Source organism: Sciurus carolinensis, chromosome 5, assembly GCF_902686445.1.
Source record: "Sciurus carolinensis chromosome 5, mSciCar1.2, whole genome shotgun sequence".
NCBI classification, from domain to species: domain Eukaryota; kingdom Metazoa; phylum Chordata; class Mammalia; order Rodentia; family Sciuridae; genus Sciurus; species Sciurus carolinensis.
The window spans coordinates 139,400,024-139,425,815 of NC_062217.1; the positions used below are offsets into that span (position 1 = coordinate 139,400,024).

At 37.8% G+C, this 25,792-nt stretch overlaps 1 protein-coding gene across 5 annotated transcripts in view; it reads left to right on the forward strand.

Annotated features, from left to right (window-relative positions):
- Window positions 1-25,792, forward strand: part of Pcgf5 (polycomb group ring finger 5) — a 109,808-nt gene that overhangs the window by 32,717 nt on the left and 51,299 nt on the right. The window contains exons 1-2 of one of the 5 annotated variants that reach the window (XR_007108687.1): window positions 13,579-13,746; window positions 15,767-16,055. Coding sequence is in view for 4 of the 5 variants with exons in the window: in XM_047552093.1 (XP_047408049.1) it covers window positions 15,944-16,055 (112 nt within the window). In the remaining variant the exon portion in view is untranslated. Of the gene's footprint in view, window positions 1-13,578; window positions 13,747-15,480; window positions 15,557-15,766; window positions 16,056-25,792 lie in introns of those variants that run through there. The other 4 variants (XM_047552095.1, XM_047552092.1, XM_047552094.1 and 1 more) reach the window with 4 other exon arrangements.

The following is a 25,792-nucleotide window of genomic DNA, read 5'->3' on the forward strand; positions in this document are numbered from 1 at the left end:
ACCTCTTTCTCCCTGCTCCACTCCCTCTCTCCCTCTCTGGCTTCCACAAATGAGAGGAAACATTGTACCCTTGACTTTCTGAGTCTAGTTTGTTTCACACTTAGCATCACATTCTCAAGTTCTGTTCATTTACCAGCAAATGGCATAATTTCATTCTCCATTATGACTGAGTAAAACTCCATACAAGTATATAGACCACTTGTTCATTATCCATTCATCTTTTGCAAGAAAGTATTTCAATGAACACCCATACATCTCTCAGTTGTATTCACCACTTGTTAACCTGTTGCCACCTTTGCTTTATTTCTCTATAGCTGTGCACATGATTATAGCTTTCACTGAACCATTTAGAAATAAGTTACAAATAGAACTCTTTACCTCTAAACACCTGGGCTTGTAGCACCCAAGGAGGAGATACAGTTGCCATCATCTTTTTATTTAGTTATAATGTTTCTTTAACCTTTTCTCAATTTTTCTTTGTCTTTCAATGACCGTTACTATTTTTGAAAAGCATAGGTTATTTGTTTTGTAAAATGGCCCTCAATGTGAGCTGATTTCATATTTCCTCATGATTAGAACCAGGTTAGATATTTTGGGCAGAAATATTATGTAGGCAATGATGAATCTTCCTTGTATATTGCTTCAGCAAGGTGCATGATGTCAGGTTGTCCCATTAGTAGTGTTAAATTTGATCACTTGGCTTAGAGAGTGTTGATCAGAATTCCCCACTGCAAAGGGACCTTTTTTCCTTTGTAATTCCTAAGTTTCATTATGAATTTTAATTACATAAAACTACAGTCTATGAAGAGCTATTGTAAAACTACACAAATATCCTGTTCCTCAGTAACTTTCACCTAATGGTTTTAGACTCCCTAGAAGTTCTTGCCTGAATCAATTAAAAACAGTTGCAAAATGGTGATTTTGTAACTCTCTCATTCCTTATACAATTATAAGTTGGCAATATGTTGTAAAAAGGATTTCTATCTTTACCTGTTTGTTTGCTTGCTTGTTATAAATGTGGACTCATGGATTGTTTTCTTTAAATACAGTGTGTTATAATTCATTAATGTCATTCATTTTGAGGTTCACATTATCCTAGAGTTAGCCTATCTAATTTCACTGATTCTTAGCATCTAAGGAGAGAAATACCTAATCCCAGGAGTAGTAAATATTTTTAGTCTATTCACAGTACTTCTCAAATTTTAATTGCACATGAATCACCCTGGGCCCCAGATTCTACATTTCTGATGAGTTCCCTGGTAATGCTGATGGTCCATGGACTGCAGTTTATGAATCTATAGGCTGATCTAGAAGAGTTAAAGCTCATGTTGCTCTCCTTGTCTTACTATGAAAATTTTGCCTCTTCAACATGAAAAAGAATGATCCTTTGGAGGAAGAACTCTGGTAGACCTAGGGTGACCTCACCTAATTGGTGTTCAGAAATTATGATAATGAGGAGAACTACATTCTCCACATTCCTTATTACTTTTACATTTCTCTTGAAATCTTGACCCTTCAGGGAGTTGACTTCAGCCACTGGTTTCTGGGTTCTGGGGAAATAGGCTCAATCTCTGTGGTGGATGTGTATCTACCCATGTTTTTGAAGAGTCAGCTCAAATTCTATCAATGAGCGAAGTTAAGCAATTTGAGTTCTCAACAAAAAAACAAATGTTTGTTTTCTTGCTCTCTGGGAGTATGAGCTTTCTGCCATTGACATGTCCTTCAGAGACTTTTGGTCAAATAATTTCCTTTTTCACTTTAGAAGTTGTTTCTAGACAGATAGTTGTTGGCGCTCTGGTCATTTGTCGTTTGTTCATAACCATTGCATTCATTAAAAATTTCCAAATACACATGGTATTCTGTATTGCTTGGTAACCTTGTTTAATTTGTTTATATCTTTATCAGTAATCCTTTTTTCCTTACATAATTTTATTTGCCTATCATCTGACTTATATTTCCCTTTACTTATTCTATTAAGAATTGATGGTATTTTTCCTTAAAGAAGAGAACTTCACAAGGGAGGGACTCCCTCTGTGGAGGTCTGAGAGATGCATCAGAAATCAGAGGACACCTGCTGATTTAAAATTCCAATCATCCTAGATTAGCAGCTACTAATGGCATTGGGGAATGAGTGAATGTGGAATGGATGTGTACATGTCAACTAAATTAACAGAATCTGGAAGATTTCCAAATTGAGAGTTTTTGGTTTTGCTTTGCTTTGTTTGTTTGCTTAATCTCTACAATTTGTGTCTTTTGTTGTTTCTGGCATTTAGATAAATATCTGATAATAGTGTCAGACTTCTATGAAGCCTGGTCAGTTTCTGACCTATATATGACTCACCACTTTGTATGTCCCACTGCTTTCTCTCAGCTCCCCTTCTTCACAGAGGACTGACCCTACTGAAGGATATTAGACACCCTTCCTCTTACAAAGAATCTTCCTGCTGCTAGAGTTCCTTTCTGTGCCAGGAAATGCTCCACACTCTTTTGATTGGTCCTCTGGGCACAGCACATAGTTACATGCTCATGGAATAAAGTGACATTAGGAGTAATTTTATTCTCCCTTCCTCAGTAAGGTGTGTTACTGAAGGGTGTTAATATAGCCACACTATGGTAACGTTACCTCTGAAAGCTAATCCAGAAATCTCCTAATAAGGTACTTAAAAGGAGGTAGGTACCTTTTAAACCTTCTTTGTTGGAAGATGCCACCTGAAGATTTTTCTAGTATCCAACTGTATAATTGGTTTAGCCTGGTTAGAGTTCATTGTCCCACCGAGAGTCAGTGGTTGCTATAGCAGCATGAGACCACAGAACTTGTAGTCTGCAAGCCACTATCACAGTATTGGGGGGCTTGGTCATGGCTGCATGCCAAGCCCTCTGGAAAGCAGAAAGGCTGTTTCAATGCCTCTAGTGCTAGACACCTGGCACCAATTAGATCACACCTGCTTGCTGCTATTTGGTCTCTCCCTTTCTCTCTCCCATGAGTTATATTTTTTTTAAATCATTGAAAATCAAAAATATTTCAGATACTGGTCCAGATCTCTGTGTATCATTATAACCTCTCAAAAATGTGTATAAATTCTTGGGGGTAGTAATAAGAGAGCAAGTTTCACCTATTCTTTAATTTAAATGTAGAAGAACATATCATTTTTTCTGACAATGAAAATTTTTCAGAGGAGCTGCTTCACACACACACACACACACACACACACACACACGGGAAGAAAAAAAAAAAAAACCAGGAGGACTATGGTAGCATCCTTAATAGTGCCACAAGCAGTGTTTAACATGCATGAGGTCCTGCAAGGTATTTGTTAAACGATTGCTCCAAAGCAAAAAGAAATGGCAACTGAGTACATTTTATTTCCATTTCCCATCTTATCTACTTTTGCCAATTATTATTTTGGTTCCAGAAAACTTAAATCTCTAATTATATTTCCAGTGCTGTGTTTGAATATCGCTTGAACATCAGTCCCTGGCTATTTATGCACACATATGTACATAATCCAGCTTGCTACATCCAACACAGAAGTGCAAACCTAGTTGTGCAGTTAGCTAGGGGAACTGTTTGTTAGGTTGAAGAATACCCTGGAAAGTTAAGTTGGTCCCTTAATTTTGCATGAAAGGTCTTCAGATGAGTTTTTAGAGTGTTACTGCATGACAGTATACTGTATTAACTTTACTTGCTATATGACTATAGAGGTTATTGTAAATTCACCCAGCATTTATTGAGTACCTGCTAGATTTACAGACCTACCTGTTCTTGCCTTCAGGTTATTTATAACTGGACCTGATCCACATAAACACAAAACATCAATACTGCTACAAAATTAGTTGCAGTATCAGGTGCATGGGTCTCCAGCAGTTCTCAGAATGGAGAGATTCCTATGAGGTAGAAAGGGTGGACAAAGGAACACTGAGGGAAGGTGCAGGATTGCAACTGGCCTAATGGCTGGAAAAGAGCACTCCAGGCAATGGAGCATGGCATAAACAAAGGCTGGAAGTGGATGTTCACACTGTGTTTGAGGGACAGTGAGAAGTCTGGCTGGTCATTGAAATAGAGGTTTTATGTTGGAAAGAGTGGAGATGATGTCAGAAATCTCCAGCCCCAGAAGTGTTCAGCTGCCACAGAGCAAAGTGGTCTGCAAGGTGGTTGAGTAGCAGCAGTATGGTTCTGAAGGTACACCATCAAGCTCCACTCCTGCCTCCATCCATCATGAGCTGTGTGAATCTGGTTATCAGGCAAGCTCTCAGTGCCATGGCTTCCTCATTTCTAAGGTGATAAATGAGGGATTCTTTTATTTATCATACAGGGTTGTGTAAATGACAAAGGAAATAATAGCCATCTAAAAGGCTAAGCACCCATATTTGGTAGAACTCATTCCATTATTAGCTATTAAGGAAGGGTGAGAAGTATTCTGTGCTCTGGAAAGCTTCCAGTGTGCAGAATTAGGTTGATGGAAGCTTTGGGAAGTTGCCTTTCACCTTTGTGGAGTTAAATACAGGATTTTAGAGGAGTTGCCATGATTTTCAGCTTTTGTACATGGGAAGGCATGGGAAAGAATGTATGGGGTGATGTGTTGAGCAAGGCAATTCTGTCTCCCTTACATCTCCAGTTCACAGATTTGAGGAATGATCGTGTTCAAAAGCCATTCAGAAATGATTTAGTCACAGTCATTGGGAGTGTCCTTTAATAGCCAGTGAGAACTCTAATGTTGGTCAGTTGGAGGAAGTGAATTATTTGGCCAGAAATAATTGGAAGTTTGCTTGCTTTTTTTTCATGGTTAATATTTTATATCATGTATCTAGAGGCTACTGTGCTGGCAAGGGTGGGATAGAGGATTGAATCTGAATAACTTTCAGTGGAAAAGAACTACTATGACTGTCCCTAGAAGAACTGAAGTGCCTAACTACACCATGTGCAAAGGGCTGATTCTCTTTTATGTCAGCACTTCAGGTGGATAAGAATGTGGAACGTGTTTCTCTCTATAAAAACAAGAATTCTGTTTGAATATTCTTTCTTGAAGTTTTTCTTCTTTAACCATTTCTTTAGCTGAAAATAATTCTAATTCATCTAGTAGGAAGCTTGAATTTTTACTAAGCTTCATGTCTTTGAAAAGATAGGAGTAAGGCATGTCGGGTCCTTCTTGGAGGAAACTGTGAACAGTTTTATGGCATGTGCATTATGCTATACAAAGAAACAGCATCTTCAAAAGATACTATCACACTAACATTTTTGTTTATCACTGTTTTACTTCGTTGATTTTGAATGTTATAGATGTTTCCATATCTGTTTTAGGGAGTATTCTTACATGAAATTCATGTGTTTTCAAGGGTCAAGACTTAGAAATGCTAATAGTGAGTCTGTTGTAGCCTTCCAAATATGCTGTGTATTTATTGATATCAGTAGTTGTCAATTGCCTTGATATTTGTGCCTCACAGAATACAAGAGATGAATCTGTTAAAAGGATGATTTTAATATTTGAGGAAATAAAGCTTTCTATTTCTCAGTCTGTGTAGTCTTTTTTTTTTTTTTTTTTTTTTTTTTTTTTTTTTTTTTGTGGTGCTGGGGATCGAACCCAGGGCCTTGTGCTTGCAAGGCAAGCACTCTACCAACTGAGCTATCTCCCCAGCCCAGTCTGTGTAGTCTTTAAAAGATGTTCTGCATATGTGTGTAGATATGTTTTTATAGATATATGTGTGTAAATGTCAAGTAATCTCAGAAACTTGCTATTTGTACCAGAAATTAGTTCTGTGCCAGATATTATGCATATTAATCCTGCAAGATTCCTTAGAATAGACCCAAAAGAATATCTAGAATTAAGTACTCATGGATTAATTTTAAAATAGCAATATTCTGGTGTATACACTTGGGAATTATACTAATATGAATAGAGATTAGCTACTCATTTCTGTTTAGTTCAGTCCGTCCCTCTCTGCATCGGTTTCCTTCCTTGTCTTCCCCAGATCCAATGCAATCATCCCTAACTTCCTCCCTGTTCTTATATACACTTCATCTGTGGACATGTAGCCTGCTGCTAGTCCACTTGTCCATCTGTACAGCTCCTTTTCCAGTGTGGCTGTCTTTAAATCATTATTATGGAAACATGCTATTCAATTCAGTTGGGTTCTCAGTGTTACATTTTGTTTGTTTTTTTAAATCCTCCTAAGTCTGGAGAAATTCGCTTCCATTTCCCATAGCTATATGATCCTAAATTTGATCAGTTAAGCTCTCTAACTCAAAAGTGGTTGGGTATAGTCCCTTCTCCTGGTGGAAATGCCCCTGAGGGGAAGACCCCTTCCCTGTTCATGCAGTTGGGGTGCTACTGAGCCAGTCTCTGCCTCTGCCATCATGTGGCCATCTTTGCTCTACATCTGTGTCTTCACGTGGCATTCTCCCTGTCTCTCCTTTTCTTAGAGGGCCATGATCTTATTTAATTAAATACCCAGCTACTTCACTGTGATTTAATCTTAACTTGATTGTACCTTCAAAGAATCTATTTCCAAATAAAGTCACATTCACAGGTACCAGACTTTAGAACTTCAACATTTCTTTTTGATGGACACAATTCAACCCCTAATAGGCATTTAGAGTAAATCAGTGCAGTGCTTCATATGTAATACTTAACATGACACCATATTAAAATAATAAAGTAAGACTGAAATGTTCACATGATTGTTGAGTATGGATATTATAAATGTCAACTTTTAAAAGCTAAATTTTTAAAATTTGGTTTCATTAGTGGCTAGTTTATTGTTGAGTACTTCCAAAGTGAACTGTTTTCTCATATAAGTATATGTCTGTGCTTATAACTTCAAATTCTAATTGCAGAAATCCTTACCTTTTCTAGTAAAAGTGAGTGCTCCATTTAAAACTTCAGATTACGGGTAAAAAGGACTAAAGAATAATTAAGGAAGGAAATACTGTAAGGGAAATGGTGATCTACTAATTTGTAATCATCAAGTTCCAGTTAATTTCCTTGGCAATACTGGTGATAAGCATCATTCTAACATTTTTAGGAAGTGAAGTAGCATTTAAAGTGTAAGTCAGAAACAACAGTTCTTAACAAAACTTGATTTTTAAAAGCATATGTGAATAGAGTACATCTAATTACTTCTCCTCTTTGAGGTTTTTTTTTTGGGGGGGGCAGTTTTCTCAATTTAAATAGCAATATTTAAGTTATCCGATATCAAAGTAGACTCTTTTGTAATTCAACAATATACATAACAAATGGACACCAGTTTTTGTGACTTTTGTGCAAAATTCTTTGAAACCCTCTTGCCCTATTCACAGATTCTTCTTGAGTTGGATAGTCTAGTCATCCAAACAAGCTAGAAAGGGAGACTATTGTCAGTGACTGTCCACAGTGTAAATTTCCTTGTTTAACATTATAGAAATAAAAGCATTTCTCCTTAGGCTAATTGAGCCAGATCACTTTCCCATAGCTGCAGTGTCCTTATTTTCAAATGTGCCCTCTCTTGTTGCAGCTGCTGTCTTTCAAAGATGAGGGGATGGTGGACTCTCACCACCCTGTCCTTCAGGGCCTCTTCTCAGACCAGGACCCAGGCTGCTGAAGCTGGAGCTGGCAGATAACACACTCCAGCATGACTTCCTGAGGTCAGGCCAGCTTGCAGCACTGTCTATAAGTATGTGAGCAGATAGCTTACTCCTTGAAGTCCTCTTCTCTTAGGTCAGCACCCTAGAATCTCAGACAGAATGGGGAAATACATTCACTTTAAATATCATCACTAAGACTCTTTGATGTTTGGAAGTCATAAGTGTGGGACCAAGTATGCTTTTTGGCAAGTAGGAGAGAATGTTTTTGTTTAACATTCATTTTCTCTTTGTTCAAAGACTTTCTCCATTGTGACAGAGGAGAAAGATCGAATTATTTTGAATCTTAACAAAGCAGAGTAAATAGTAAGCTTCTAACTCCCTGAGCTGTTTGATATGATGATGGTGATATCATTTGGTAGCTAAGCTTCTATATTTTATTTATTGTCTAAAAATTAGAAATCATAAAAAAAAGACATTGCACTAAGATATTCTGATTTTAAACTATCATCAAGACCTTAGAAGTGGTCGATCGTGGGATGTAGGAAACTTTTAAATTGTTATTCTCTATGTATATTTATGAAAGCTATTCACTAGATCAGGAGTTAAGCAGCTGTAGCCCCAGTTTCAAAGTTTTATTGGAACACAGATACATGCATTTGTTTACATATTGTTTTGTGAGCTTTTGTCCTACTTGAGCAGAGTAGAATAGTTGCCACAGAGACCACATGGCCTGCAGAGCTTAAAATATTTACTGTCTTTCCCTTTACAGATAATCTTTGTCAATCCCTATGGTAGGTAATGCTTCCAAGTTGCACAACCATATAACCGAAGATCTGGAAGGATCCTTAGAGATTACATGTCCCAAATCTAAAGCAGTTTTATAGATAGGGAGATCAGGTCTCATGAAGTAACTTGCTAAAGATCTTCCTATTGGCTAATTATTTTCTTTACCTTGCTTTTATAAAGAGAAAATTTTTTACTTTATAGAATATAGTCACAAAATATTAACTTTATACTTCAGGATACTTGCTTTCACTATTTAAGTACAAAGCAATGCAAATTAATACTCAGAAAATAACTTTGTGGGCATTGAAATAAAATCTGAAAATGGAGGATGAAAACATTGGCCTAAAACTCTGCTCCTGGGTGGCATCAGAAAACACTTCTGTGGTGACTGGTTCTATGTTTGCCAAACTTGGTGTCTACCTGTCCTAGTCAGTGTTGCCCGCACAGCTGAGATCTTGTCTTTTGCACTTTCCTTTTTTGCTCCTTGCTGATTCCTCTTTTTCTAGTCACATAAACTTTTTTCGGACAGGGTGAAATATAATTGATTATAAATAGGTTTACTAAATATATCATATTTTAGCCAGTCCTGCCTCCCTAGGTCTATACACCACCAGGGCACTCAATTGGAGTTTTGAATGTTTATAAAACTCTTCAGATAATTCTGTATGCATTCCTTTTTAAATTTTCATCTGGAGAAGACCAGTTTAAGCCATGACTTCCATATTTTGCTCATTTATCTCTTAGAGAGTAATCTTATTTTCAGATTAGGTGGGGAAAGGGACACCTGGCAGGGAAGTTAGACAATTAACTTTTGCCTCTGTATGTATCCTAAAAGGAAACATTTGTTCTAGTATATTGACTTGGTTCTGTTTCTGACTTTCCCATTTGCTACTAATATTCACAGCTTTGGGGATTACGCCTTGATGTCTTTATAACTGGCAGAGTAGGCATATGGGACTAATTCCTTGACCACTCATAGTGTTTTCTTTCCGCCAGAGTTCTTGTCACTTGATCATGTTCCACTTAACACTTTATTAATAAATTTGGTATATTGCTGAATAATTGTTTCTTGTGGATAAGTCTCTATTCCCTGATGTGATTTTAATTAGTAGTTCTAGAGGGCAAGGATTATGACTTTACACATCCTTCTCCAAGTAGAATCCCAAGAAAGAATACACAGGATCTGTCATAAAATGTGTCCAATTTTTCAGTTTTTGATAAATATTTATTTGAATGCTTACTGTTTGTCATCCATTCTGCAAGGGACACATAATCAAACAGAAGATCCACTGGGCTTATATTCTAGTATGTGGTTCAGATCAGTTAAATAATCCAAGGCACAGTGATGTCTGATTTAAGAGAATTAAGTATAAGTTATTATTTATGTATATGGTCTATATCTGTAGAGAATGACCCTCAGCAACTTTGAGGTATCCAGGAAGGTGGTTTTTAAATTAGCTGTTATTTAAAGAATTAACAAAGGTTGACTAAACTTGCAGGGGTGGGTAAAGGTGAAGGGATTAGATAAGGATATCCATTTGGAAGAAGACCCATCTATCTAGCCAGAGGATAAAGTGTGTCTTTACAGCTCAGTCATGGAGTTCAAGCAAGGGGCTGTAGAAGTAGCAGGAATGAGGATGGCCTTATCAGATGTTTGGACTTTCTCTTCAAAAAAAAGGTTCTTTTAAAGCCAGGGAGCAGCATGACAAAATTTGTAGTTAGAAGAAGTTCTCTGATTGTGCTGTGAAGGATGGTTTAGCAGACAAGAGCCATACGGAGGTTACTTAATAGTCCATTGAGTAATGGTGGGTAGAGATGACAATGATCTGAACTGGGGAGGTTAAGTGGAGAGATTCAGGAGACATTTAGCAGAGAGAGTCCTTGAGAATTATTAGATTGTGAGGGAGGAGAGCAGTAAGAGAAAAAGAGAAATGGTCAAGGGCAATTGGAAATCCTTCAGTTCTCTATTCTCCTCCCATTCCTCCATCATTGATTTTAAGCAGTCATTGATTTTGAGCTACAGTGTTTATGGTCAGAAAATAAATACACTTGGCCCTGTAGGACACTTATGTTAAATTTTAATATTCTCTATAATCTCTATAGGAAGACTTTTAGATTACAGAGGGTAATTTATATGTTAAAGATACTCTGCGTTAAAAGATTAAACAGAATAGTCATATAATATAACAATAAGGAAAAACCCATCTGATTTAATATTTTAGGGAAATGTTAATATATAATCATATTTTTGAAATAAGTCATGCCATTACAATCAGTTAATTTTGATGATATATTTACTAAGCAAGAAAGGAATGTGAACTGTTCAGTATGGAACTGTCCATCCATTGCCTGTCCTTAACTGAAATAAACACATAAAATAAAATATAATGAAAAATTTTGTTAGATATACATTTAATCTTTGAGTAGTTCCAAGGTTTATCAAGAACCATTTGTGATTCCCTGAAAGGGTCTGGGTCAACCATCAAGTGAACCAATTTATCACTTTGGAGTTATGCTTCTTTGATCAGTGTCAGTTGACTAGTTTGCTCCTAAATGCCACCTAGGCAGTAATTTCCCTCCCTCCCCTCATTCACTCTTTTCCTCCTTTCTTTCTTTTCCTTTTCTTCTTCCTTCTTTTTCCTCTCCTCTTTCTCCTCCCTCTGTCTCCCTTTCCTTCTCCACTTGTCCTTCATTTGTTTTTTGTCTGCTTTTATTTATTTTTTTTTTTATGAAACTTCCTTACCCTTAATTCTTATACTTCAGAAGTTCTTCAGAGAGGTTTAAATGAAGCTTCACTGACACCTTTGTTTTGATCTTGGTGCTACCAAAATCAACTCTGTGATTATGAATTTACCACTTCTTGGGATCTTGGTTTCTACATCTTTAAAATCATAAGATTGTAGTAGCTTAGTGATAAGGGGACTCCCAGATAGGATTCTTTTATCCTGCCTTTTCTTTTTCCTGGCCTTATATATTGAGTTGTTCTGGGCCTTTGCTTGAAGTTCCCACTGGTATTTGAGGTGTGTTTTTAGAGCTATCCTCATCTTGAGGCTTCAACAGTTAGTTCTCGCACCCACTGGCAGGACCAAGGGATAATGGAGAAGTAACTGGAAAGTAGCCACAGGGCAGAAGGAGAGGCCACACCGCTGCTGAAAGTTCCATGTCTGAAGACTTAGAATCTGCACATAGCTCTGTTGCTCTTTGTAACATTCTCCTTTGCCACTGCTTTTGTTATTGTTTTTTTAAGAAGAAAAAAATATTTGCGTGTTTTTTTTTTTTCCTTTTGTTTGTGTGCACTTTATTTGTTGGGGTGGGAGAAATGGGTTGGTTGCTGAAGAGGGAGGAGAATCAGAACATTTTGCTACAATCCATACTGCTTCTAGGATACAAAGCATAGATTTCCTTACAAAACACTGCCCCCCCCACACACACAGACACACATGGCAATCCCACTTCACAACCTTCTCAAATAAAAATATAGACATAAAATATAAAGTAATGAAAATGTGCTCTGTAGCATATTTGTGATTCCTCCCTCAATTGCTAACATATATATCCTAATATCTACTCTTAAGTTTATTTCTTTGAGAATGCTAATTAACTCCGCTTACTGCTAATCACCAATTACATTCATGCTCCTAGGACTTTATTAGCTGTTATTCTTTAAAAAAATTAAAATAGGTTCTGGCATAAAATAGAAAAATATCAAGTTCTTTTGTATATGTTGTAGTATATACAGTAATATCATCCATTGCATATTTTAAATACAATATAAATCAGGTGACTTTTCTGTATTGATCTATTCAGTTTCTGGATGAAGAAACAAAGAGTAATCTTTCTGCTACTAAATAATTCGACCTGTCTTGTTTCTTTTACTTACTGTGATTTCTGTGACCCCAGTGTGGACATTGGCATATAATTTTGCAAAATGGTACTTAAAGGACTATAAAAATGTGATCATTTAAAGTTGTTTCAGAAAATGAATTGTTCCTGCTGTGATATTAAAATGGCAAAATGTTTTACTTATGTCTGCATTACATAAGTTTAATTACAAAATGAATAGTTTTTAAACTGCCTTACTCCACTTTTTTTGGTAGAATTTCTTCTGGGATACAGAACCAGTGGTTGCTGGGTTTATTGGTTTGCCTCTAGAGTCATATCCACAATCTAGCACTCTGGCAATAAGGTGATTTCTGTCAGTTGGGAATAAAGCAAATACTTGGCATTAACTTTCAACTGTTTAGCCATCCCTGCTTTGGCTTCTGCAAAGGAGACAATGATGTAATTGCAACATTTTTCCTCTTTCTGATATATCAGATTGAAAGTTGCCTTTTGAAACTTTCCATTTAGAATATTCTTTTTAACTTTTGTTCCATCAATGAAGAGTGCATTGATTTGCCTACTATCCTGGGATTACTAGATTGCAGTCTTCTAAGGAAGTGAAGGACCAGGTCTAATTTATGTTTGGCAAAATTATGGTTGTAGTAGAAATTTGCGAGTGTGTGGAATGTAGCAGAATAGGATTGAATGACTGAGGAATGCAGCTTTAATGCAAGCTTTTGAATGAATGTTTTTGCAATGAATGGTCTCTTGTAAATCTCAAAGTCCACTAGAAAGAGTGCTGGGTTTTTTTTGTTTGTTTTGACCCTTGCAAACAGCAATAAATCTTTTTCACTTACCCTCCCCCTCACCCCCATCCCCACAACATTCCAGTTACTTAGAATTGTCAACTATCAGGATCACTGGACCCACCCAACACTAACAAGTTCGTTAATGGTTTTTAAATAAGGTACAAATCAAGGGATGTTTTCGTTCCCACTGCCTTCCAGGTGGGACTGATTTCGGAAAGATGCAGCTAAGGAGGCAAATTTTGCAGGGTGACTCAGTCTCAACTGTGACCGTTGCTTTTAAACTCGCCAGGAAAAATATACTAGTCATTGTTATGATGAAAACAACCGAGGGGCGGGTGGCGAAGATAAGAAGAACCCAGATAAAAATTTGGTCAAAGCTAGGAGTCATGCGCGAGCCACCTCAACAGAACTGGCAGGGCGGTCGCAGCACCTGTGAGGAGCCGGGGCAGGCGGGCGTGGCCTGCGGGCGTGGCGGCGGTGGGCGTGGCCCGGCGGCTGAGGGCGTGGCCAGCTGCGGGCGGGCGGCGCCGGCGGTTGAAAGTGGGTGGAGTTGCCCTTGGAGGCGGCACCGGCCCTGGGCCCCGAGGCCCGCCGCGCCCTATCGGGCCCGAGCCGAGTGGCCCCGCGGAGCCGGCGCGCTCCCGCCTGCAGGGGGAGGGCGGACGGGGCGCTGGGACCGGCCAGGCCGCGGCGGGCGCTGTTTCTCTTTCACTTTCCTTCGTTCAGAGGCCGTCGCGCTGTCGGGCGAGGAGCTGCGGTGGTGGCGGCTGGGTAGGTACCGGGCGGGCTTGGGAGGGGCCGGGACTCCGGCGGTCCCCGCACTCCCCGCCCAAGTTTGCGCCGCGGCGGGAGCGGCACCTCTGTGGACACCTGCCGTGGCCGGCCCCGCCTCAAGTCACGGGAGCCCCTCGGGGGCGGGGGCGACCGACTGGGGTCCGGGGGCCTCGGAGCCGTGCCCTCCCCTCCGGGAAGGAGAGGGAGGCAGCTGCCGGCGGCCGGCTCCTGGAGAGGCGGCTGGTCCTGCCTGTGCAGCCCGGCCCGGCTCGAGCGGCGCGTCGGCTGGGCCCGGGCCCGCGCACCTGCCGAGCGGGCGAGCGGGCGGACGTGTGCTGGAACCGCACGGATCTGAGCGCCGGGTCCTGTTGGAGGACGCGGAAAAGTTCCCTGCCGCCCCCGCCCCGTTACTGCAAGGACTTGCTTCCTTTAACTGTCTGGTTGACAGGGCTCTGTGCCTTACGATCGATCGTAATACCACCCAGGTCGGGACCTTGCATTTCCTCTTTCAGAGGACTTTCTCTTACTTTGAAGCTTCAAGACAAATCTGTGGGAAAGGCAGGGCAGTTAATCCCAAGGTATAGAGAAGGAGCTGAAACCCAGGCATGGCTATTAAATGCTTCGCTAAAGGTCATACAGGGCTAAGGGCCAGAACCCTGATGTCCCGGTTAATTATACTTTCTTTCTGTCACACCCTCAACACTATTTCCTGAGCGGATAGGATGATTACACGCGGAACCTATTCCCTGAACATTTGCAATGGGTACGTGTGGAGGGAATGATGCCTTTTACTTTTCCGGTTACTTCATACTTGCCTATGCGTTACTAGTTAAGATGGGGGAAAGTTCCTGTTTACAGAATGAATTTAGGAAAATCAGCATCTACTTTCATGTATTTTCTAAGAGGACAGACCTTCCTTGTAAGAAACTAAAAACTTTTTAAAACTAATCTTAATTACATGCCAACTCTGCTAAAGAGTGTGAGAAAAATTAATGACATTCAGTTTTCACTGTGAGTTAACTAGTTCTTTGTATTTTGTCTTGTTTAATCCTCACCACTCTAGGAGGCTGACACTCATTTTCATTTTAAAGCCTTGAAACTTAGAAAGTAACATCGCTTAAGCTATGTATTTACTAAATGTTACCAGTATCTGTTGAGGATTTTGCAGTCTAATAGAGGAGATAAACAATGTAACTAAAAATAAAAATGAAATGTAATATAAAAATAAGGGTTAAAAGGGAGGAGAAATACATTGAGGATGGCATTGGAGAAGGGTTTCGAAGGATGGGTAGGATGCAAAAGAGAGGAAAGCTTATTGGATAGAAGATACAGAACCTGCATAGAGTAGTGGAGGGGAGTGATCCATTCAGTTTGCCCTAAGAAAGCTGTTGAAGGATATGTTATGTGTGTGTGGATGGGGGATTGTGTTATGTGACAGAGCAACTTAAAGATTTTTCCTGTTTATAAAAAGGAGACACTTTGAGATGAAGACTCTAATGTAAAAGGATAGAATAAAATAAATCTGATAACAGAATAAAGATGGACTGTAGGTGGAGAGATAATATGCAGGTAGAGTGGCTTGCATGGATGGAAATAGATGTCAACTGATTTGTCTATTGACTGATTACAGGGTACAAAATGGAAATAGGAACATTCCGATTGGGAGAATAATGAATTCAGTTTTGAATCTTTTAACTTGTATCCACAGGAACTCCTGATAAAGCAGTCTACAGATAGTTAAAATGCATTACTGAAGAGGAAAGATAACAAATCAGAGTTGATAGCCTTGGGTGTCATTAGTATGGAGGTGAGAGTTGGAGCTCCAAGATTGGATGAATTTGTTGTTATTCTGAATTAAAGTGTAGCAGATTTGCAGGTTAACTGCACATTAAACGGTATACAACCTATTCACCCAGTTTGAACCATGCAATATTTGCTGTTAATATAATGATTTTAATATGGTATGAAGAATTTAACACCTTTTTCTCTCATCTTCTTAAAATGATTGTGGAAACAGTTATGGGAAAGCAGAGCTCCCGAAAGGAGTGATGATCATCGATCTCATGATAAATCTGGATATTAGTTCTCATGCATCAGGACATCCTATTGGGAACACCACGCCAGCTCCTGGGATCAGACTTTCATCCACTTAGTACCCTTGTTTGTCTGAGCTACTAAAGCCAGCTAACTACGAATGGCTACCCAAAGGAAACATTTGGTGAAAGATTTCAATCCTTACATTACCTGCTATATCTGTAAAGGGTATCTGATCAAGCCAACTACAGTAACAGAATGTCTCCATACCTGTGAGTATTCTTTATGTCATCTCCTCATCAAAAATTATACCTATATCTATATTTGTTTCTTTAAAGCTGCCATGTTTAGTTTTTTAATCAAAATTTAACTTTTTAAAGAGGAATTCTAAGAATTATCTTTGAATGGGTTTTCAGATTATTTGTCATTGGGATGTCAGTGGCATGTAATTTTTTTGTTATTTGAATCTCAATACACAGTTGTTTTTTATCAAATTATAAAATGTTCTAAAAACCACAAGCATACTATTGGTTACAGCTTTTTAAAAAATGAACTATTTCAGATTTTGTTTTTAAAAATTATGCTGAAGGTATTAATGTGCTCATAAATTTTGTTAGACTTTGCATACTTCACCTCATTGGTTCTCAAATTGTGTGATTCCTAGGCTGACAGTGTCATCAACAGTATACCCTGGAACTTATAAGAAATGCAGGTTATCAGCCCCATTTTAGACTTTCTGAATCATATCTGAAGATATTTCATTTTCTCATATTGCATTCTCACCTGTCCCATCAGAAGAGAAAGAAACATTTTTATAGCCACTTATGCCAGGATTACATATGCTTATATTTTCTTATTTTAATGAAAGTAATTCCAGGACACTCAAGTTTAATGCCTATTATTGCATCAAAGTAGATACTTTGTATGCTTGATTTCATTTTAGCTATACAGTAGCCTTGAAGCAGTTTGGATTGAATCTCTAGAGAAAGAAGGGTATACAGATTTATCTTCATTTTATGGACATGAAATTAAGAGTTAAGTAAATTTCCTGATCTCATAGTTACTGAGTGGTAGACCTGAGTTCAGTTCCAAAGCTCATGCTTTTTCTAATATAGCTTGGTGGGGTTTGTTTTCAATTTGTTTGGTAAATCTTCCTCTGCTAAAGTGACATAATATTATACCAGTGTTTTTAAACAGTGGTGTAAAATAGAATCACCTAGATGTGGTTAAAATGGCAAATTTTATATTACATATTTTATACCTCTTCACACACACAAACACAAACACAAATAGAATCACTAGAAAACTATTTAAACATACACATCCTCAGGACCTTACCTGGGAATACTAATACTAATACTGTGGGTTTTTTGTTTATTTTTAATACTGTGGGTTTTGTGGTAAAGCCTGGGCTTGTGTATTTTGGAAAAGCTTTCCCATTGATGCTGCTGTATCATTGCTTCATGTTATTCAGTTAGCAGTTAGCTATGAATGTCATGTTATTAATTTGCCATTATCCTGTGTCATTATTTTAACTTGAAGAGTTTGTAATTAATAGTCCTTGAACACACATTGATTACCTACTGTATGTCAGGCACTTTTCTAGACACAGAAGGTAAGTAGCAAAACTTTCTGCTCAAAAAGTTTACATGCTAGTAGAGGAAAATAACAAATATGTACAATGTTATGGTTAAATACTCTGAAGAGAAACAAAGACTGTAGATCGGATATAGTGGGTTATAAGCGTATCTAGGTCAGCCTCTCATATAATGATATTTGAACAGAATATCATTGAGAAAGGATTGAGCTCTCTAGATATGTGGGAAAAACATTCTAGAAAGAGGGAAGAGCAAATACAGGATTTGAAGTGGAAATGTTTGGCAGGTTCAAGGAACAACAAATCAGTCAGAAGGCTATCACTGTAGGTCAACTGAAAGGTTATAGGGCCTCAAACAAGGTAATAAGATATAAGATTGAGGTGAAACGTGATTACATTATGGACATTTTGGAGGCAGAGCTGTTAAGGTGTGATTACTCTAGGATAGGGACTTAAGCCAGTTGTATTTTCCATTGTTCCAGGCATGGTACCTGGACATGGTTTATGGTTTGTCTTGTTTTGCTTCTTCTAAAAGTTATGCATTGTTTTTATGTTTGGATCTTTCCAGCAAAAACTGGCAACTCTGGAAGATAAGGTAAAACATAAATTCCTCAGTTTCCATCTGAATACTACAAATATTATAGATGTCCTTCTGAAAAAAAAATTTTTAAATAAAACCCTATCTTAAATGTCCCCTTTTTTTGGAGTAAAATCAAAAGACTTTGCAAGTATATACAATTAGTTTTTAAGTAATGATTAGTTTTATGTTCTCAATAGCAATTTTAGACCTAACGAGGTAAATGATAATTTAAACTATGCAGTTCATTCTGGCCTAAAAGATCTTTCAGCATTCATCAAGCACCTTTACAGATAAAGAATGAACATGGGAGAGCTGTGATTAAAATACATTGGTAAATCACAAAAATGTAGCCTTCATCATCAACAGAGAACCTGGGAGAATAGACGAAATGATGGAGTCAAGTAAATAATCTACTGCCTGAGGAGATCTAAGGAGTGTGTTGCACTAAGTTCTTGGATTTCTGTGTAGTTTTTGTTTGTATTTATTTTGATGTTTATAGGCAAAAACTAATGTATTTGCAAAGTATTTCCCTTTTTGCAGTGATAGTATTAATAGTATCATATAGCAGTGTTATGCAACCTTTGGTTGAGTCTTTGATGTGTGGTGATACTCTCTGGGTTTTATCTCTACTGCCTGGTTTGTGCATATGTATTATAGGGCAGATACAGTAGTACTGTGATTTGGAATGGGTATAAAATTAAGTAAAATGGCCAAATGGGAAAGTCAGTAAGAAATATTAAGTGATACTGTGGTATCCTATAATACTTTTAGATCTTGATTTAGTTTTATGAAGAAAACTCTTACTAAAATAACTTTGCACAAAGACTGCAATTGTGTAATACTATAATTAAAGAATGAGTAAACACTAGTTCTTGTTATGAATACTTATAAGAAATCTAAAGATTTCGGTGTTACTATTCAAGTGAAAAACATATAAGTGAAATTTTATTGTTGGTGAACAAAACTAGAGATGGAATCTAGCCTCCAAATTACGTAGTCAGGTGAAGAAGAGTCAAGAAATTTATGATATAAATTCATATGCTATAAGTGTAATAAAGATAATGGCACAGGTATTGGAGCAGAGTAGAATGCAAAAGAAGAAATTAGAATGTTTCTGAAATTCCTAAAGCCATAGACCCTAGCTCTTACTTGGACTGAATCAGATGCCCTTGGACCTGGCTTCAGTAAAGGTGCAGAAGGCTACATTACTGTGGGAGGCAGAAGTCAACCTCACTTTGATGTGAATAAACAAAGTTACTTCAACCTTCTCTCAAATTACTATGCAAACACATTTCAACTCTCTTTTCCTCAAGCCAGATAGATTGATGCTTCCCCGTTTTCCATAGAAATTCTGGAGGTAAAACTGCCTGACTGCCCTGTGGTTATAGAAGGTAGGACCCACAGGGCAAGCAGATGCTGCATACAGCTCTCCAGCTAAGTGGAAGAAAGAAAAAGGGAAAAACCAACCCCTTTCCCCATACATACACACACAAAAGGAAGAAGCCATTGGGTGCAGTGTACAATCCTATAATCCTAGTGAGAAGGCTGAGACAGGAGGGTCACAAATTTAAGGCCAGCTAGTGAGACCTTCTCTCAGAATAAAAGTTTAAGAGGGCTAGGGATATATGTCAGTTATAGAGCACCCATGGGTTCAATGTCCAGTACTGCAAAAAAAAAAAAAAGGGGGGGGAGGCGTGGAGAGGAGGCGACACATGGTGGGGTACCTATGTCCCAGGCTCCTGCAAGGAGATGCAAAAAAGCATAAAAGTCACACCTTTAACTAGACTCCCACTTTGTTTACTAATATCACTTCCTTTACACAGGTTAAGACAGTTACTAAATAGATAAAACTTTAAAATGAATTTTAAAATGAACTAAATACACATTAACCACAGTGAGATAATTTTAATAACCTGGCCTAAGGAAAAACCTGTCTACACAAATAATTTCTTAATGATTAAAGTAAACAATTCTGTGTCAGGCACAGATAAGGTAAATTTGGAACTTACACTCTAACAAGCAAAATTTTCATAAGCCAAGAAGAGATTCTAATACTCATAGTATTCGGATGTATCTTTTCCTTGTGAACTCATCTACTCAGAGACTTCAACTAACAACGCTGATGTCTCTTAAACCTTTGTCTTATAGCTATCTTCTCTTGGCTTTAGAATCCCACTTGGATGTCCTAGCCCAGTGGAACTCAGCACATCTAAGAATGAACAAGTGGGATACCAACACTGAGTTGTCACAACTCCACAGAGTCCTTTCTGGTCTCTCTCTCTGGTATTTCTCAAGACTGTTCCATCAGTTCCATCCCTCTGTTACTCTTCTCTTTCAGACCCTCCTTACTTTCTACCAGAGCCACTGCAGCACATTCTTAACCTGTGTCAGAGTGGCGGTACTTAACAACTGCTTACTATCTTGATCCCTGTGACTCTTGAGCCTACCCCCAAATTTTCTAAAGGTACTTTGTTGCCTTTAGGATAAATTAAATCACACTTAGCTGTGATTGGTTTCTACCTGTCTCTTTCTGCTACACCACTTAACACACGCATGTACAGGTACTTAGTTCAGTTGTTTACTGTGCTTGGTGTGAACTACTTTTCCTCTGGACCCAGTTAGCAGTTATCCATCTTTTAAAACTCATTCCCTCAAAGATGTGCAGTCCACTTGCTTCCACAGACAGGTATGGGTAAAATGTCTTCTTGGTATCTGGGATTTGTGTACTCAGTATTAAAGATTTAATGAATGAATGACTAATAAATTGATTATTTTATTGTGTTTTTTTCTTTCAAAAATTTGACTGAAATGGTAGCTAACCTGAAAGGCAGTATGTAGGCAGTGTTGGTTAGGAATTAGAATTTTAGAAATGCTGTCTTGTAGAATCTACATAGGTGTCTTGTGGGTCTCAGGAAGAGGGAAAGACTCTAGAGACTAGAAATAGGTAGTCCTAGATTAAGGAATGCTCTATCTCTTGCACCAGGATCCTGAGAAATTTTCTGAAGCTGCATAGAATATGTTTGCGGGGGATTGTATAGGTTGTTGACTTAAAATGAAAGACTTCACTTAAACTAAGGACAAAGGAGCTTTGTTCAGTCAACTCAAATGTGATGAATGCTATGTGTTGGTTCTTAACCCTTTTGTGAACAGAGGTCCCTTTAGGAAGTCTGATGAGTTTTTGCTCAGCACAAAGTATATTTATAGACATGAAATTCTGTGGTACAGGAAAGAAAAGCTTTCTGTTCTTTCAGAGATTATGGTAGTAATTCCTTACCACAGAATGAATTATTGGAAAAACACATTGTTTTATTTATTTTTAAATTTATACCAAGAAGAAGGATTCATTGGTAAATATAGTTGATATTGCAGTTAAAAGACCTGGTGATTTTATCTAGCCATTTGTAAGAGTGAAGGAATAACTTAATCATATGATGGCAAAATTGAAGTACTCCCAACCATTTTATTGTTTTTGAGTAAGTATGAATACACAAATAATTGAGGCACATAGAACACACAATTATTTGAAACTTAGCATTTAAAACGCTTATGCTGCTGAGTGCCACCATGGTGTAGGCCTTTAATCACAGTGACTCTGAAGGCTGAGGCAGGAGGATCCCAAGTTCAAAGCCAGCCTCAGCAAAAGCAAGGTACTAAGCAACTCAGTGAGACCTTGTCTCTAAATAAAATGTAAAATAGGACTGGGGATGTGACTCAGTGGTCAAGTGCCCCGAGTTCAATCCCTGGTCCTGAAAAAACAAAAACAGAAACTCCCATGCTACCTATACTTGCTACTCAAAGAGCAGTCTCCAGATTGGCAGCATCTACCAGTAACAGCATCACCTGGGAACTTATTAGAAATGTAATTCTTGAACTTCACCCTAGACCTACTGAATCAGTCTCTCTGGGGAGAAGGCCAGAAATCTATAATAACAAACCCTCTTGGTAAGTCTGTGGTATGCTGAAGTTAAAGAAGCACTGCTCTGAACCAGACATTTATGATACTGGTATCTCTGAAACTGGGCATTGTACTTTTAATCATACATAATTAAAATAAGTGCTAATGAAAGATTAAAATAGCAGCTATTGTTTATTGAATGTTTGTCATGGGCTTTCCATTAGTTGTCTTATTTAATCTATCAAAGAGCCTTCTAGCGAAGATGGTATTATTTAATCATTCAGTAAATGCTTATTAGCACCAACATGTGTCAGTCATATTCTGGCCACCAGGAACACAGCAGTAAACACAACAGGCATAGTCTTAACCCTCCTAGAACCTGTGTTCTGATAGGAAAGACAGACAGTAAGCAAGCAAAGAATGTAGTTTTAGATTCTGTTTATAATAAATGCTATGAGGAAATGAAGCAGAGAAAGGTCTTTCTTGGGAGTTGCTATTTGAGCAGACACCAAAATAATAGAAGGAACTAAGCTACAAAAAGGTTTGAAGAAAGAGTACTTCACATTCTTATTCTAAATTTTTTCACAGAGACAAGATTGAATAATGTTAAGGAATACAGGCAATGAGTGCTTGAGCTACATTCTAACTCTACCAAGTGCTTTATGGCATTTCCCTAATTTTTTTTTCCTCTTAGTTCTGCTTAGGTTTATTTTCTAAAATTTCTTTAAGCAGCACGTTAATTGGTATGTATGGTGGGGCAACCACTTTATGTTTTGGTGATTGTGTGACCAGTTCAAGTAAAATGTTTTGGGTTGTACTCAAAATGGAGGTATCAGCATATTGCTGTTACGTGTTTCAAATAGTATTTTGACAGAAATATTCATTAAAGTGATTTTAGTGTTCATTTTGATGACTTTTTAAATTTGAAGACTAATTATAGGTTTTAAATAATATGGGTATTACCTATTATTAGTAATAATATTAAAGATGAATTATATTAGTTGTAAGTTTGTCTTAACTTTTAAAACTGTGTTGGCTAAGAATGTCTAAATGGTTGAGCAAAAGCATCATAGCTGACACCAAAGGACAAAACTGGGGAGAGCAGTAGTAAAGAAGTGATATTATTTTCTGTATTGACCTCAGAATAAATAACATATAGTTCAGAATGAGTTGGGACTAATATCAATGTTAAACTGGGGAAAGTACAAAAGTATTCAAGTAATCGTGGTGAATATATAGGTATTTTAAGAGTCTAGCTAGAAGGTTAGATGTAAGCATTATAAATAAATACAGTCTAACTTTGTAGAAAAAGATGTTTTCTTTTGAATACTTTGAAGACTTCACATCTACTGATGTACTTACTGGATTTTATCAGACTGTTGTATCAAAAGATTTAAAAACAGTAGGTAAAATTATTTTCTCAGAATACTCAACCACTGACATTCCTTTACTGAATTAATAGAAAATTATCAATGTTAGATTATAGTTAATATTGAATTAGCTCATTTTAATTGTCAAAAAAGTCACTGATAAACTAAAAATTTCTTCTATTGCTTTAGTTGGAAATGTAGGCTGCTTTCTGATTTAACTTTGGTAGTACATTGATAGGCCCTAGAGTCTTGGCGCCTGTTTTTAATTCCTTACCCTCTTTCCTCATTAATTCCATAAATATTTACTGTGCACTTCCTCTTCCAAGTCCTGTTCTAGGCATTTGAGACACATCAAGCAACATAGTAAACATCAGCAACAATAAGTAAATCATAGTGTATATTAAAAGATGATAAATGCTGTAGAGAAAGGGAAAGTCAAACTGGGCAAGGAGAATTGGGCAGTGAGGTGCTATGATTTAAAATCAGCCTGCATTCAGGGTAGGCCTCACTATAGTAACATTTGAACAAAAACTTGAGGTAAAGGAACTAACCAATCAGATATCCGAAGGAAGAGTGTTTTAGGTAGAGGGAATAGCAGTATCCAAGGTTCTAGGGTAGGAGTGTGCCTGACATGTTGAGAAATGGCCATGAGGCTAGCATAGTTGGACTTCAGTGAGTGAAGGGGTGTTCAGAGAAGTGATGGGGATGGGGATGGCCACTGTACAGTACACAGTTCTTGGAGGGCCATTTAAAGGATTTTGGCTTTTATTTTGAGAAAAATGAATACCCCTTTCAGGGAAGGTTTTAAGTAGAAAAATGATATAATCTATCTTATGTTTAAAAGAACCACTTAGGCTGCTCTGTTAAAAACAAACCTATTAGGAGACTGTTATAATAATCCAGGTAAGAAGTGGTGATGGCTGGCATCAAGGTGGTAGTGGTAGAAAGTTGTCAGATTCTGAATGTATTTTGAAGGGAGATCCATATGTGTCTAATGAATTACGAAAAGAAAAAGGTGTCAAGGATAGCTTCAAGATTTTGGCCTGAAAAACCAGCAGGATAAAGACAGCATCAAATGATACAGAAAAGTCTAAGGATGGAAGATCAAGTTATTTATGTTATTTTAGAAATTGAATGTAAGTTATAATAAATTCAAATGGAGATAAGTTGGACATATCAACCTGAAGAAGATTGTCTGCATATAGACCATACTTAAGTAATGAAAGCATGAAGAGAGTGAGGAGATAGGAAATAGAAGAGGAACAAAGATTAAGCCCTGGGACACAGAAGGAATAAAAGGAGCAGTCAATGAGATAGGAGAAAAATGGAAAAAGTAGAGTTCTGCGAAGGAAAGTCAATGTGTAGCATGAGGAGAAGGAGGAATCCACTATGTTGTCAGTTGAGTAAGAGAGTACTGAGAACAGAACACTGAATTTAGCAGTGCATGACCTTGTCAAGAGCAGTTTCAGTGGAGTGGGAGGAGTGAAAATCTGGGTAAAAGCACTTAACTTCAATAAAAGCAAGGGTTAAAAAAATGGGAAGAGACAAATTGAAAGAGTAAGTATAGGTAGCTCTTTCAAGGAGTTTTAGTGCAAAGGAGAACAAAAATGGAGTGACTGCTGTCAAGGGAAGTATAACAAAAGTGCTTGTTTCACATTGAGGAAATAATATGTTTTAATGTTAATAAGAATCTTCAGTAGATTCTCATAGGTTATGGTGAGGGGATCTTATGCACAGGGCAGGGATTGACATTAGATGAGTATGTGGAATTTCTGGAAACTGGCAAGAGCACAAAGTGTAGATGCTAGTAAGTGAGCAGGTGTGGTGGTGCAAGTTCTCTTTGATACAGGTTTTTTTTTTTTCTTTTTCCTTTTGTTTTCAATAAAATAGGAAGTGAGGTCTTCAGTGGAAGTGAGAATGGAGGATATGATAGGGGTTTGAGGAGAGAGAAGAAATAAGAAGTACTGGCAAGGAGTATAATGGACTTGAGGCATTGAGTATGACTGCGTGACAGATGGAAAACTCAATTCATGAGGTTCATGGTCATGAATTTAAGGTGAGAGATCAATCAGCATGGTTGCATATTTTTCTCTCATGATGTCTAGCCATCATCTTATAGAAGTAGTATATAGAGAGATTTGGATTTAGACAGAATTGTAGTTTAATTAGGCAAGTATGACCAAAGAAGAAAGGGCATTTTATCAGTTTTTCATTACTGTAATGAAATACCTGAGGCAGAATGCGCATAAAAGAGGTTTATTTAGCTCACAATTTGGGAGGTTTAGAGTTCAATATCTGGCTACCCTCATTGGTTTGGCCTCTGGAAATGGCAACAAATGGCTTGGCATCATGACCGAAGCATATGTAGGAGCAAGTGGTCACCTCTCAAACCAGGAAACAGAGAGTGGGAGATGCTGGGCCTGTTCTTTTCTTAACAGCCCTTTTGTGAAAACTACCAAGGAGTTGCAGGAGAGCTACCTTAATCCCTTTCAGTGTTAGTGTACCCAAAGACCAAAGGACCTCCCACTAGTCTCCACCTCTTAAAAGTCCTACCACTTCCTGCAACA